Below are 14548 nucleotides of genomic sequence, written 5' to 3'. Positions count from 1 at the left end.
ACCCATCTCAAGACTGTGTGAGACCATTTAACGGTATCTGATGCTGGGGGTGCTTTCCATTGCATGGCTATTTGCCTTTTGAACAAAACAAAAGCGAAATAATGAATCTATTAAGGTATTTGCCCATCTTAGTGGGCCGTCTTGTGGCTGGGGTTTGGAGAGTTTAGGCTTCACCATCATGTTGCAGCGTTCGATTGATGTGTTGCCGGTCACCCAGTGGGGCCCCAGTGACTGCTGGGTGCAGTGCAGTTGATTTAGGTGCCCGTGACATGGGGTTCAATGCCTCAGCAAACTTGGCCCACAGGACGGTCTCTTTAGGCACAGTCCTCTAGCACACTGTGAGGTGTGTATATTATCCTCTGTAAGAAAGTTGCCTAGTCTACAAGGAGATACCGGGGGATAGATCCCCACTAGAGATAATAAGTTCTTTTGTCAGCCATCAGAGGGGTGAAGTCATGCCTGGGGAGCGGGCCACCAGTCTGCTCCCCTCCTCCGGGCCCCTCTCCGCCTGAAGGTCTGACCGCCAGGGTTGTAATGTGGCAGTCGGATTGCCACAGCAACAGCGGTCGTGGCCACCACCACGAGGCTGGTGATCTCAAGACCTCCAGTCTCATAATCAGGGACATAGTAGCTGCAAATGTCTCTCAGCAATACAGTTTCTGTGCAAACTAGTCTACCACTAGTATTATGCAAGATTTTTTTTATGTCTATTACACTCTTGTTTAAAAAAATCATATGAAATGACTTACTACAATGTAATTTTTTTTAGATTTTGCAAATTTTACCAACATGAATAAATTTCTTGGAGGCCCAGGTTTTGGACATTTGGTGTGAGTAAGATGCCATTATGGAGTCTCCCCCGCTGTAGGCTTTTGTCAGAAATAAATTTGAACTGTGACCTCAAGTGCCCATCATTTAATTTATGGTACTCTGCTGCACAGTTGGCATGAGAGGCTTTGTGCTGGTTACACGTGAACATGTACACACAATTGTTTGTACACGTGCTGTGGCTGAGGATTTAAAACTGTTGTCTTACTGAGCCTATCAGCACATAGGTAGCACTATGGCAGATGGGTTCCATAGTACATTGATTATGGTCTGCTAAACAAAATGTTCTCTTTCCTTTTGGCCGAAGTGTGAAGTCTAAAGGGTTCATCTCTAGTATCTAATCTGGTTTTACAAAGTTTGCAAACGTATGCCTAAAGCATTACCTTTAATTTGTCATAGGGTAGGAATGTTGTTGATGTGACTTTCCCTACAAATGTCTGGGTCACAAATGACTATCTAGAGTTAATGTCAAGCTTCAACCCAAGACATGGGGTTTCTATGAACCTCTCTCATCCATGAGGTTTATTGGAGCTATCAGGCACTCAAATATCTCATCAAAGAAATAATTGAAAACCAGGGAAAATAAACAAAGCGATGGTTGCTGTGGTGGTTTGGCATTGGTAAAACAGTGTTTAGATTGGCAACATTTACATATTCACCCCCATGAAAATCATAAAATCAATCTATTTAACCATGAAAGTGAGTGGAATCTCTGGAAGGGTTAATGGCATGTGAGAACCAAGAGACCACTAACTATTGTTGAGGTTGGAACTTCCTAGCATAGGATTACACTTCTGGGTCATTAGTGGAAGAACATATTTAACAACATTGCAATCATGGCTCTTTGCCTAGCAACAAATCAAAATTTCACTTGCTTTCTGCTCTTCTTTATCTAGAGCACCAGGATTTTCAACCCATCATCTATTTTTTTTTTCCCGTTTGCCTTTCCATTTTAGGCCCTGCCCTTGTGCTTATGGGTTGTCCTTGTTGCTTATATATTGTTTGTATAGTGTAAAAAATTCACTCTTTTTGCATGATCACACTCATTGCCTAATTTCCAATTACCATATTTAATATTCCCATAAGGCATTACTATGCTGTGCAGGAACATCCACTGTGGAAGTTAAATGTAACCAGCAGACTTAGGCCCATATTGATACTTTTTTAGCTCCTTATTTGTGCCGCTTTTTGACGCAAAAGCGGTGCAAACTTACAAAATACAATTGTATTTTCTAAGTTTTCAAAAGCGGTGCTAAAAGGTATAAATATGGGCCTTAATTACTTAGTGTGCATACAGTACAGTGACAAGGGAAAACAGGACTTCAGGCCTTGGCTACCATGACTGCTGACACTTTCAAAGTTGCAGTTAAACCTATAAAAATAACACTTTTGCACAGAAAGTAACAGTACTTTTGAATACTAAATAAGTTACCCCTAAGTCAGCCCTAAGGAGACCTTGAAGCTCACAATGTAGAGGGCTTAGTATTTAATGGTGTAATGCGTAAGAATTTTGTGTTGCTATGTTCCTACTAGCCCCAAAAGCAATATTCTCTATTAAGGGATGTAACTGATCCTATGAGAAAAAACTAATTTTAAATTGGGTTTGAGATATGCCACAGAAATGATTCAGCCACCCACTGTCCTTACTATATGTCAAAACTTCCATTCAGTGGTGAAGTTGGATATTTGGTAAACATATAGGAAAAGTGACTTTTAAGTCAGTTAGCCTTTGCCTGCTTGAAGGCGAAGTAGACTAATTAGGATTCACCTGCTAGCATCTGTCCCCTTTCCATTAATGAGGTGTGGCAACTGCTTCCAATGCAAGAAAAATGGCTTTGACCATTTGGTAGGAAGGCATAGGTGTGAGATATGCGACTGAACTCAGCTCAGGAAGAACAGCTGGGAAGAGTTCAGGAGCTTCATTAGATTGAAAAGGATCTGGGTGAGGAATGTCCACACATAATTACGTCTAATGTAAAATCTTTGAAGGAGAAGCTCTTTGGTCTCAGGATTCAGTGTAGCAACCTTAGCACTAGCACATTGGGAGGGGAACTAGTCTCAGAACCAGCATCATAAAGAGAGGACTGCTCATTTCCCTAAACACACCTCTAGCTGTGACATCAGCCACCTCTATGGGCAGAAGAGTTCTGCCATATTGGATTTAACCCTGAATAGTACACTGTGGGATACTTTGCAGGAAGCCAAAAAGACTGTGCAGCTTAGGTGGAAAGGTTTGCACTGGAGAATGTTTTTCTCATTAGTTAGGGAACATGCAGGAGTCACCTTGCACCCCTGGCTTATGAATCCTAAAAAAGTGGCATGTCACCCGAAGCGTAACAGAAAACATCTGGACCTGCAGAAAAATAAATGAGTAGGCCTGCTGTCTGTTACCCAAGTGGAGACCTGAAAGATTGTAGATGCTCTGCAGGGACACCGCAAGGTGTATGAGGCCTGCTCCCAGAGTGCCCAATTAACCAGTTGCAACTTGACCTGGACTGGACCCTGCTGGTTGCCTCTGCTGAACCCTGACTCCTAAGTGCTGTCCACGTGGTCCTGTTTGCAGGACACCCTCTCTCATGCTTAAAATTTCTATTCACAACTAACTTCGTGTTTCAGCTCAGATCTCCTGATGTTCCTTGAGAGTGTATACGGTCCCACTGTGTTTTGTGGTCATTAGTAGCTATTAATCAGTGTGTGTTCAATCGTTACAATATGAATTTCACTGAAATGTGCATTGTTTTTGCTCCTTGTTTCTAAAATTATTTTTAACAATGAAAGTAAAACATGATCTAGCATAACTTCTTGAAATGTGTATTAATGTTGAAATGTCTAATTTAATACGGTTTGTTGGATCCTGAACATCTTGCCATAAAACCGTTAGGCCTAACTTTTATTTAATTGCATGCCATGTGGCTTAGGGCCTGATTTAGAACTTGGTGGATGGAATACTTAGTCACAAATGTGACCGATATCCTGTTGGGATGTATAATATGGTGAACAGGATATCTGTAACATTTGTGACAGGTATTAGACCCCACCAAGTCCTAAATAAGACCCCTAGTTTCTAAAGGTGCAGACTTTGGATCCTGGAGACCCAGGCTTGAATCCCAGCTTCAGCGTTTGGCTCAACAACGTTTAATTCTTGGCAAATCACTTAATCTCCCTGTGCCTAAAAATGGTGTATCCCGCTTAATGTTCCCAATTTTCTTCCAATCCTCATTTCATGTACAATACTCAATAGCTTCCTACCTAGGCGTATGCTATATAAATGCCAATAAATAAAATATATGGTGGTATTGGGGATTAATGTCTGCTGATCCTCTGTTTACAGTTTGGGGGTTTCCAGTAAGGGGCCCCAGGACATGAGGAGTTAAAGACACCCTTTGTCACATCTGGAGCCCAATAACATCTCTATGCTTTGGGATCCTACGACCCAGATTTCTGACATAATTCCTATTTATTATCGAAAAATAGGCTAATTTCTACTGCCATTTACTATCTGCTCTGGGCATCGCTATATTTAGAAGTGGCACTAGAGTCAGAAGAGACTAATATCAGGCAGGAGGGATAGTTGTCTTTCAGAACATGTAGGTGAGTAATATAGTGTGGCAGAAACATTTTGGCCTAAATTTCATTTGCAGAACATTAGTCTCATTGTGTGTAGGATTTCTATTAGTAATAGTAAAGGGGTGCTCTTTTTGTAAGCAAAATTTAGGACACAATATTTATTTCAGACTATGGGCCTCATTACAAGTGTGGCGGACCGAGGACCGGCACACTCGTGTTGGCGGTTAGACCACTGCACTCTGGGTAGTCTGACTGCCCAATTACAACCCTGGAGGGTGGACCTGCCAGGGGATCACCGTCCCCACCGGGAACATGGTTCCGGACGGCATGATGGTGGTCAGAGTTGTACTCAGCCAAGACGGCCCTGAACTCAGTGCTTCCTGGCTGATTACAACTCCCCTCACCGCCAGCCTTTCCATGGAGGTTTCACTGACATGTAAGGTTGTCGATGAGGGTGTGCTGGAGGCCCTCTTTCCCAGCACATTGGAATGCGCACTATTCTGTAGACAGTGCACATTCCGAGGTTGCTGGAGGCCCTCTCTGTGCTATGAGATAGCACTTGGCTCCTTTAAGGGAGCTGAGTGCTATCTCGTAGCACTGTTCCCGTCAGTCTGACCAGCAGGAACACTCTATTGCAATGTTCCTGCCAGTCAGACCAGCAGGAACATTATAATAGGGCAGAGGGGACGCTGCTGCCATTTCGGTGACGTCCTCCCCACAGCTTTGGCAGTCCCTTTGTAGGACAGCCAAAGTTGAAATGATAATGTTATTATGGAACCATAACAGGGATAGCCTTCCATGCTTTTGCACTTGGGTTAGGAGGGGGTCAGACAGGATCCGGAACACACTTGCATCCACAACTCCTCCCTGATCAGCACCCTATGTTACCAGGCTGCTTTGCCAGTAAATTTCATGTATTGGGATTGCAGATCTCTCATCAATTGGAGCTATATCTCACCCTTGGTAGCACTCTGACCAACTCATAATTGGGTATTTTATATCTTATAGCATCAAAATATATATTTTCATATCTGAAAAAATCTAGATATTATTTAGCTATCCAAGCTGTGTTCTCAAGGCCCTAAAAGTTTAGATCTAACTTGCATTACATGAGCTTCAAATAGCCCTCAAAAGCCTTGGCTTTAAATTAAAAATCTCAGGAAGCAGCAGAGCAATGAATAACAGTATGAAGCACAATCTGGGACACAAGTTACTTAATAAAAGAAAAACTAATGGATTGTATCAACTGTTTCCAACAGGTGGATGCAGCTCCATACTATGACGCTTGTCTGAGGGACTCATGTGCTTGTGACAACAGTGGGGACTGTGACAGCTTCTGCACTGCGGTTGCTGCCTATGCCCAGGCATGCAGTGAGGCCTGCAGTTGTATTATTTGGAGAACTCCAGATGTGTGCCGTGAGTATCACTGATTGGCTTGACTTGATAGGCAGGAACCGGAATATCCCAAATATAGCATGTTGGTGTGTTTACAAAAATAGACCAATTTCTGTTACATCTTTGGAAGGTATACACATTTTCTAATTTTTTTAAGAAAGTGCTCATCCCATGGAAGCCACTCTGAATGAAGAAAGTAAGATCAGACTGGTGAAATTGGTCAAGCAGGATAATGACCACATTCTAAGAAACAAATGTGGTTGTGCAATTATGATCTTGAAAACTTCCCATTTGCAAGGTGTTCTAACAGTACTCCTAAGCTGCATTAAGGGCCCTATTATGAGTTTGGTGACCATACCGCCAGCCTGAAGTGCAGCAGGGACCGTGGTGGTCCTGACCGTGGTGGCCAATGTTGGAGATCCCGGCACTGGGATCACCATCGCCATCACGACCGTGAAGATTTCCCATGTGGATCCTACCGCCATGGAAATCTTGGCAGTCAGGCAGGTAAGGTGCCCAGTATGGGGGGCCTCAGGTGGTACTGCCTCATGAAGGTTAAGTCAGGGGCTAATGTGGTCCCCCCAAAAATCTAGAGTTTGGGGGAGCATTGTGTTCTGTCCTGTGCATTCCTGTAATGAATGGGCACAGACTGCCTATTGTACTGACAGGTGGGATGCATGGCAAGTAGTAGCTCCATTATACTGCCCCCTGCCTCCTCCAATCAGTCATACCATCACCATGTGGAACTTGTAATTCAGCGGTCTTGGGACCGCCAAACTTGTAATGACACCCATAGTTTCTATTGCTCTGAATACTATAGAGATGAAATCTTGGCATACAGAGATGACAGTGCCATATAAGGGTATAATATATCTCCTAGCAGTGAAAGTAGATGAAGATGAAGTTAAAAAATGTTTTGAGAGTGTCTGGAAATGAGCTGAATCCAGATAAGTTGCAAATTACATCCATCTATTAGACTAAGGGATCAGAAGCAAAAGTGATGCAAACTGTTACCTATCTTGGTGGTCAGATCTGTAGTAGTGTATGTCAAATAGTTAAAATCAGTTTTGAGTATCTATTTGTTAAATCTGCTCAACTCTTTCAGAGATGGAATTGGTTTCCCATTACAATCTGGGTCAATCCAGTATTATTAAAATGAACGTTTTACCTACATTTTTATATTTTTGCAAATCTAGTCCACTTCTTAGCATTTATTTTAGACACTTGGAAACGGCAATTAACAATTTTATTTGGGGTTACTGTATGGTAAGAAGAGCCATTATTATTATTATCAAGCTCCAAATTAAAAGAGGCGGCCTGGCTTTACCTGATTTTAAACTATATTTCTGGGCAGCAATGGCACATAGGATATCAACTTCTTGCACCCAGTCTAGTAACTTATTCCTTATAGTGTATTAGATGGACTATGGGCAAATGAGTTGTCAAATTAAGTAAACTAAATTATATAAAATTTTGGTCTGTCCCTTTTTAAAGAAAATATACACAAAACACCATGAATGTTGAACAAAGAAGTTTTACTTAACTTTGATTCACAGGCAGCAAACACACACCAACAACAACAGCAAATAAATCATCATCCCGTATCTGGCAAGAGAGCTCTTAATCTGCACAACTTCACCCAGGAAATTTAATGAAGTTCCAAGCTCTTCCATGTTCTCCAACAACTGTCTTATATATATTATAAAATCCACTTTGTCAAAAAACTTTTTCCCTGTCTCGATGGTTAAAGTTTAACAACATGATCTTGTCACTCTACTCTGGGTAGAATTTAAGCATGTCCCTGTCATTTACACAATCCTGTAATTATTGACCAAACCCACTATTCAATAGAGCTTATTTACTCAATTGTGACTTTGGGCCTGATTTAGATCCTGGTGGATTGAATACTCCGCCACTAATATGATGGTTATTACGATCCCCACAGGTTGCAATGGGATTGTAGTATGGCAGAAACTATAGCCGTCATTTTTGTGACAGAGTATTCCCCTTTGCCATGATGTAAATCAGGCCCTTTGTCTCCATAAACTTGGTCATTCGTAAAATTTAATTAAGTCACAGTAGTGGCCAAGTTTTAAAATAATCTGGTTAGATCAAATTGATGTGTGTTTTTATAAGAGAGTGTATTTTAGGATCTTGCTTAGGGCTTTGGAAATATGGAACATTATATGAATTAGTCTATATGGAATTGAACCTATAAATAACTATTCCCTCTTTTCAAACAATCTACTTTTCCTTAATCCTTTAGAAGTTATACAATTAAGACGTGGTCTATAACTGACATAAAAACCATTTGACAATTATGTAAGAATGGAGTAATACGTTCTTTTACCGGTTTGTAATATACATTTTGTTTGTCAAAGCATGATCTATTCAGATATCTTCAATTACACATTTTTTAAAAAATAAAGTCAATCTCTTTATTGCAAATCATGGTTCATTGCAATGTCTATATTTAGTACGTTCAGATGTGAAGATTCTGGATGTTTGAAATTTCTTTTTAAGTTATTCTGTTGATGAACTGTATAACGCTTCTCTCAAATGATCTCTTATGCTTGCTCATGAAAGTAGCCACATTGATTTAGTAAATGACCTTGTCTTAAGATGTGAGTTGAACAGGTCGGCAGCTATTCATCTGTAACAATTTAAGATTCTTAATATAATATATTATATCACACCAGAGATTGCTTTAATTCAATAGTCGGAAAGATTCTAAATGTTGAAGATGCTTAATGAGCAAATCCACAAAGTTTACTTGTACACAGAGTGCAGGAACAAAACCGTGTTCTAGAATAAAGTAAGTGGTGCTATGACATAATGCTAACTACTAAGAGTGTTACAGATGGATTAGATGATGAGCTACCATGCCACTGTAGGAATGGGTATTATGAGAAGGTGGAGGTGTAAAACCTGGCATCCATGGTGTGTTTTCCCCCCAAAATATTGACCTTTAGCCTCTTGTTTTGCTGATGTAATTTTTACTGGTTTTAGGACTCTGGGCACTTTGACACTGCTGGCTAGCGCTAAAGTTCAGGTGCCCATTCCCTAAAACATGATAACTTTGGCTTACTCCACAACTAGCATATTCAATTTACTTATACATCCCTAGTAAAAATCACTACCTGTGCCCAGGGCTTAAAAGCTACTGGTGGGCATGCAGCACTGGTTGTGCCACCCACTTCAGTAACTTCTTGTTTATAACTCAGGCCTACCAGTACAGACCCTTAGTGTGTAGTTTAATCCTCTTGACAGGCCCAAACCTTCCTTTTTAATACATATAAGACAAACCTAGGGTAGGCCCTGGACATCCCCAAGGGCAGGGTGAAGTGTATTTAAAAGGTTGAACGTGAACTCTTTAGTTTTAACTGTCCAGGAAGTGAAAAACTCTTACATTTTGTTTTTCACTATTTCAAGGCCTATCTCTCCAAAAGGTTAGCATTAGGATTGCCTTATTACATTCTATAAATGTGATGTCCAATTGGGGAAAGACAAGTATTTCACGTTTGGTGCCTCTGGTCTTACAATTTAAAATCACAACCTATGGTAAAGTTGGATTTTAAGTGCAAGTCTGAAAATGCCACTTTTAGAAAGTTGCCATTTTCTTACTTTAACCATTCTGTGCCTCTGTCTGTCTCTGAATACATGTCTGGGTTGATTGGGAGCTTGGCTGTGTGCTTTCCCTCTAGACAGCCACACACAAAGGAAGGGTATTTGTGCCTGATGGGCCATCCAAATCCTGATGGGCCATTAAAATCTTGATAGGTCATTGTGGACAGGATGGGAGGGAGGAGCTAACACTTTCACCTGAATAGGCTGTGCCTGTTCCCACACATAGAGCTGCATACCTACCCCTGTAGTGAGTCTGGTGCCAGGGCAGGCAGGACAGGTACTTTGTGCACTTCAAAGACCTCTCTTTGAAGCCACCCCCATTTCAAAGGCACAACTGGGTATAATTACTGGACCTCAAACACCACCAAATGAGTACACTTCTGGACCTGATGACATTCAGCCAAGAAGAAAGACTGTTGTGCTGCTGAAGGAACTGCCACACTGCTTGACTCTGTAGGACTTTCCTGGACTCCTGCTTTGTGGTGCATACCCTGCAGCTTGCTGACCTCCTTGCCTGGGAGTGTGAAAGACTGAATCTGCATCTCCACATCCTCTGAACCAAAGTGACCCCAAGGCTTGCTGTTTTGCCTCCTGTTCTGAAGTCTCAGGGACATTAAGAACTTGAGTCCATCCTGAAACAGCTTGCTGTAAGTCTTTCCCTGCCAAGGGGTGCCAATCCAGTCCTGGGCCCTTGGAAGTTTGTATAAAGTGCTGCAATTACAACATCTATGCATTGCTGTTGTTGCGCCGTCAGAACCAATGCATCTCCCCTTGATGCTGATGCATTGCCGCTGCAGCCAAGGACAGAGACATCACATTGCCGGCTGCACAGCTCGATGACTCATCACCTTCATCACGAAGGGGCTTACCGACACAATGCTGTTTGAGGACATTGCATCAATGGCTGCGGGGCTCGTTGATGAAGCATCTTCCACTGCATGGATTAGAACCAGTGCATAGCCTTCATCCACTGGGATCAACGCTAATGCATCGCCTTCTCTGCTTCTCTCATCTGGTCTTCAAAATCAAGGCAACCCTCCATGCATGGTACTTTTTCTGTAGGACAAGGTTGGCCCTGTATTCAACCTGCGCTCCATCACGGTTTGCCTGAATTTTCATATTTCACCCGGTCTAGCATGACCATAAAGCCCCAGTTGGGGCTATATGCTTTAAGCCCTCTATTTGCAGATATTCTTTAAAAATTAATATATTGACTTCTAATTATTAGATATGTGTCATTTAGGTCTAGTTGTATAAATTCAATTAGGCTCTATAATGTGTTCCCACTGTTTTACTGTTTTAAGTGTTGCACAAATACATTGCCTCCTAAGTTAAGTCTGCCTGCTCTGTGCCAAGGTACCACAGGGTGAGCAGAGGTTAACTTATGGTGTGCAACTGACTTTAACACAATGAGGAGGTGCACCACTCCAATTAGTCAAATGAAATGCAACAAGTACAAAAAATCCAATCAAATAGTGATGTGTGATATCCCTTGGTTTCTTCCACAAGACTTTAATCAATACATGAATCTTGTTACACCAATAAATTCATAAAGATGAGCAGCCAACGCGTTTCGCCATACACCATGGGCTTCTTCAGGGCTGCAAAGTAACACATACCCATAAAGAAATAGAATAACATAATGGCATACATAAAGTAGCAAGAACAAAACATATTAACAGACAAGACATTATATTTACATACATATACCGAGAATGACAACATATTTCAAAGGTTACTGACAAAATTAAAAGAAATAAAAATACATATATAAACACTTATCTTAATTGAGACCACTGTCAAATTACATATGATAAATGGAACCAGCAAGGGAAAATATAGAGAAAAGAGAGAGAAAAGTCCCAAAATTGTGTTGTAAGCAGAAATATACGAAAACGTGAAAAAAGTGAAAAAAAGGGAGGAAAAAAGAGAGAAAAAGGAAAGAAAAAGCAACCAAGTGCAATCCCATTATAAATGTTGAAACATAATTGTTTTGACATCTCCCAGTACCTATAGCCAAGATCCTACTTTAAGCCAAAAGATAACAACAATAATAATATTTCCAGTAGTAGTTCCATATCCTCTATAGATAGCAGCACCTCAAAAGAAAGCGGGTCACTTAAGCAAACTCCTCACAGCTCTTCTAATTACTACGTCTTGGAACAAAGACAAATCGAAGAGAAACAAGACCAGAAGGGGTGGGAAAAAATGGAGAAAAAAGTTCAGAAAAAAAGGGGGTTCGCACTCGTTCCAAGAAAGACTAGAACTCTCTGCCCCCAGGACAAATGAATCAGGGGGTGACTTGACTATTGTTAACCTATCGGACTGCCACTTAGACACCATTGAGTACAATCTGCTTAGTAAAGGCTTGGGATTTTTTCCTACTCAGAATATTGATCAGGTAGAGATTTTTGTTGATTTATTTAAATTCACCCGTTTACTTAAATTGAAGAACCATTTTTCCCCCAAATTAGGAGGGTCCTCCAATGGTGAAAGTCTCACATCACAGATTGTGGAGCATGCTGCTGAAGATACCCACACAGCAACAGAATCAATATCCGACTTGTATGGCATACAGCTTTTGATGTCCTTACAAGATGGCAGTGAATCTGATATTGGAAATATTAGAACTGAATTAGGGATCAAAGAAGATCTGAATATTACTAGTGGTCTCAAACCGCGTTCCAAATTCATACCTACCAATGCACATAGTAATATTGACCAATTTTCTAACAAGGTATCATCTGACTTATTTAAATTTTTTAGCATGTTTAAAGCCAACTGGCAGCGAATAGACAATTTGTCCACCTCGGAACGGAAGGCTCTTACTAGCCTCCAAAAAAGATCAATCAATTGTAATTCGTGAGGCCGATAAAGGTGGAAATGTAGTCATTATGAATAAAAGAGACTACATGCAGGAAATTGATAGGCAACTGGCTGACACTGCTTGTTACAAATGCCTCACTAGTAATCCAATGTTCGAATTGACTGAACATATCAATAATAAATTGTGGGGGTGGCACGAACAGGGTCTTTTATCTGACCATGAGTTTAAATACTTATTTGTGAAATATCCAAGATATCCTTGCATTTATATCTTGCCAAAAATTCATAAGGAAGGCATTTTTCCCCCTGGTAGACCTATTATATCGGGGATTGATTCCCCTACGGAGAGACTATCAGAATTTGTGGATCTATTTTTACAAAAGTTTGTTTATAATTTACCTTCATTTATACAAGACAGTAAGGACATCTTGAAAAAATTTGAGGACTTTCCGTGGTCTAACGATCTTTTATTCATTACAATGGACGTCAACAGACTTTATACTTGTATCCAAAAACCTTTTGGTCTATTGGCAGTTACTTCTTATTTAAACACCCGTTCTGCAGCCCACTATGATCATAACCAAATGCTCTTGGATATGATCGATATAATCTTGTCTAGAAATTATTTTTTACACAATACTCGATGGTTCCAGCAAATACAAAGGACAGCAATGGGTTCGAAATTTGCCCCATCATATGCCTGTTTCTTTATGGGCTGGTTCGAAAAAATACATGCTTGGGGTAAACATGCCTCCCCCTGGACTGAATTTGTTGTATTCTGGGGGAGGTATATAGACGACATTATCCTGATTTGGAATGGATCTATTGAACAACTTATCGTTTACCACGCCTTTCTAAATGACAATCCATATAATGTAAAACTTAGGGGGTCATTCTGACCCTGGCGGTAATTACCGCCATGGCGGAGGTCGGCGGTAGCACCGCCAACAAGCTGGCGGTGCACCGCTGGGCATTCTGACCGCGGCGGTTCAGCCGCGGCCATAAACGGAAAGTCGGCGGTGTACCGCCGACTTCCCGCTGCCCTTGAGAATCCTCCATGGCGGCGGAGCGCGCTCCGCCGCCATGGGGATTCTGACAGCCCCTACTGCCATCCGGTTCCTGGCGGTAGGGGGTGCCGCGGGGCCCCTGGGGGCACCTGCAGTGCCCATGCCAATGGCATGGGCACTGCAGGGGCCCCCGTAAGAGGGCCCCACGAAGAATTTCAGTGTCTGCTTTGCAGGCACTGAAATTCGCGACGGGTGCAACTGCACCCGTCGCACCTTCCCACTCCGCCGGCTCCATTCTGAGCCGGCGTCCTCGTGGGAAGGGTGTTTCCCGCTGGGCTGGCGGGCGGACTTTCGGCGGTCGCCCGCCGGCCCTGTGGGAAAGCCAGAATGACCGCCGCGGTCTTTTGACCGCGGAGCGGTCTTTCGGCGGGAACCGCTTGGCGGGCGGCGACCGCCGTCCGCCGCGGTCAGAATCACCCCCTTAGTCTCCACTACAGTAGGGATAGCATTGAATTCTTAGATATCAAATTCTTTATACACAACAATTCTGTACAAAGTGTTCTGTACAGGAAATCTAAATCTTGCAACAGTCTCTTGCACGCGACAAGTGCACATCCGTCTTCTGTAATTAATATCATTCCCTTTAGCGAGATGACACGAGTGCGAAGGAACTGCTGCACTGATGATTTATTTTTTGAACAAATCAGACTTGTCAAACAGAGATTCACCAACAGAGGTTACAATCCAAGATCCTTTGTAAAGCAGAACAACGTATTATGAGTACATCAAGAAAGGATACTTTATCTCAAAGAATCAAAACAAACAACAAAAAACATAATGGACGCTTGTCCTTTGTGACCAGATACTCAGTATACAGTCAGGGTATTTATAAAATACTTAAACGTCATTGGCATTTACTTATTGACTTACCTGGTCTCAAAGGGTTCCTCTCTAGGTCACCCCAAATCACTTACCGAAGGGGTAGGACATTAAGGGACTACCTTTGTCCCAGCTTTTTCTCTGTACCCAATATGTCTACTTGGCTTCCCGCACCACCTCCTGGTTTCTACACATGTCGTGGATGCAATGTATGTACCTTTGGTTTGGACAAAACCAGAAATTTTGGTTACAATAATACCGGCACTTTTACCATTAAGAGCTTTATTAACTGTAATACTAAATTTGTGGTTTATATTTTAAAATGTGAATGTAACAAAATATATGTGGGGAGTACTATTAGACCTCTCAAACATCGGATACAGGAGCATATGCGTGCCATTAAAAACAATGACAACAGA

At 41.7% G+C, this 14548-nt stretch overlaps 1 protein-coding gene across 1 annotated transcript in view; it reads left to right on the top strand.

The window, feature by feature from the left end:
* Nucleotides 1-14548, top strand: part of LOC138283525 (mucin-2-like) — a 219408-nt gene that overhangs the window by 99279 nt on the left and 105581 nt on the right. The window contains exon 4 of the mRNA XM_069221465.1: nucleotides 5655-5811. Within this exon, the coding sequence (XP_069077566.1) occupies nucleotides 5655-5811 (157 nt within the window). The remainder of the gene's footprint in view (nucleotides 1-5654; nucleotides 5812-14548) is intronic.

The sequence above is a fragment of the Pleurodeles waltl genome, chromosome 3_1, assembly GCF_031143425.1.
Source record: "Pleurodeles waltl isolate 20211129_DDA chromosome 3_1, aPleWal1.hap1.20221129, whole genome shotgun sequence".
Taxonomy (NCBI): Eukaryota; Metazoa; Chordata; class Amphibia; order Caudata; family Salamandridae; genus Pleurodeles; species Pleurodeles waltl.
The sequence above is the reverse complement of the archived record's forward strand: the minus strand, read 5'-3'. Positions and strand labels throughout refer to the sequence as shown.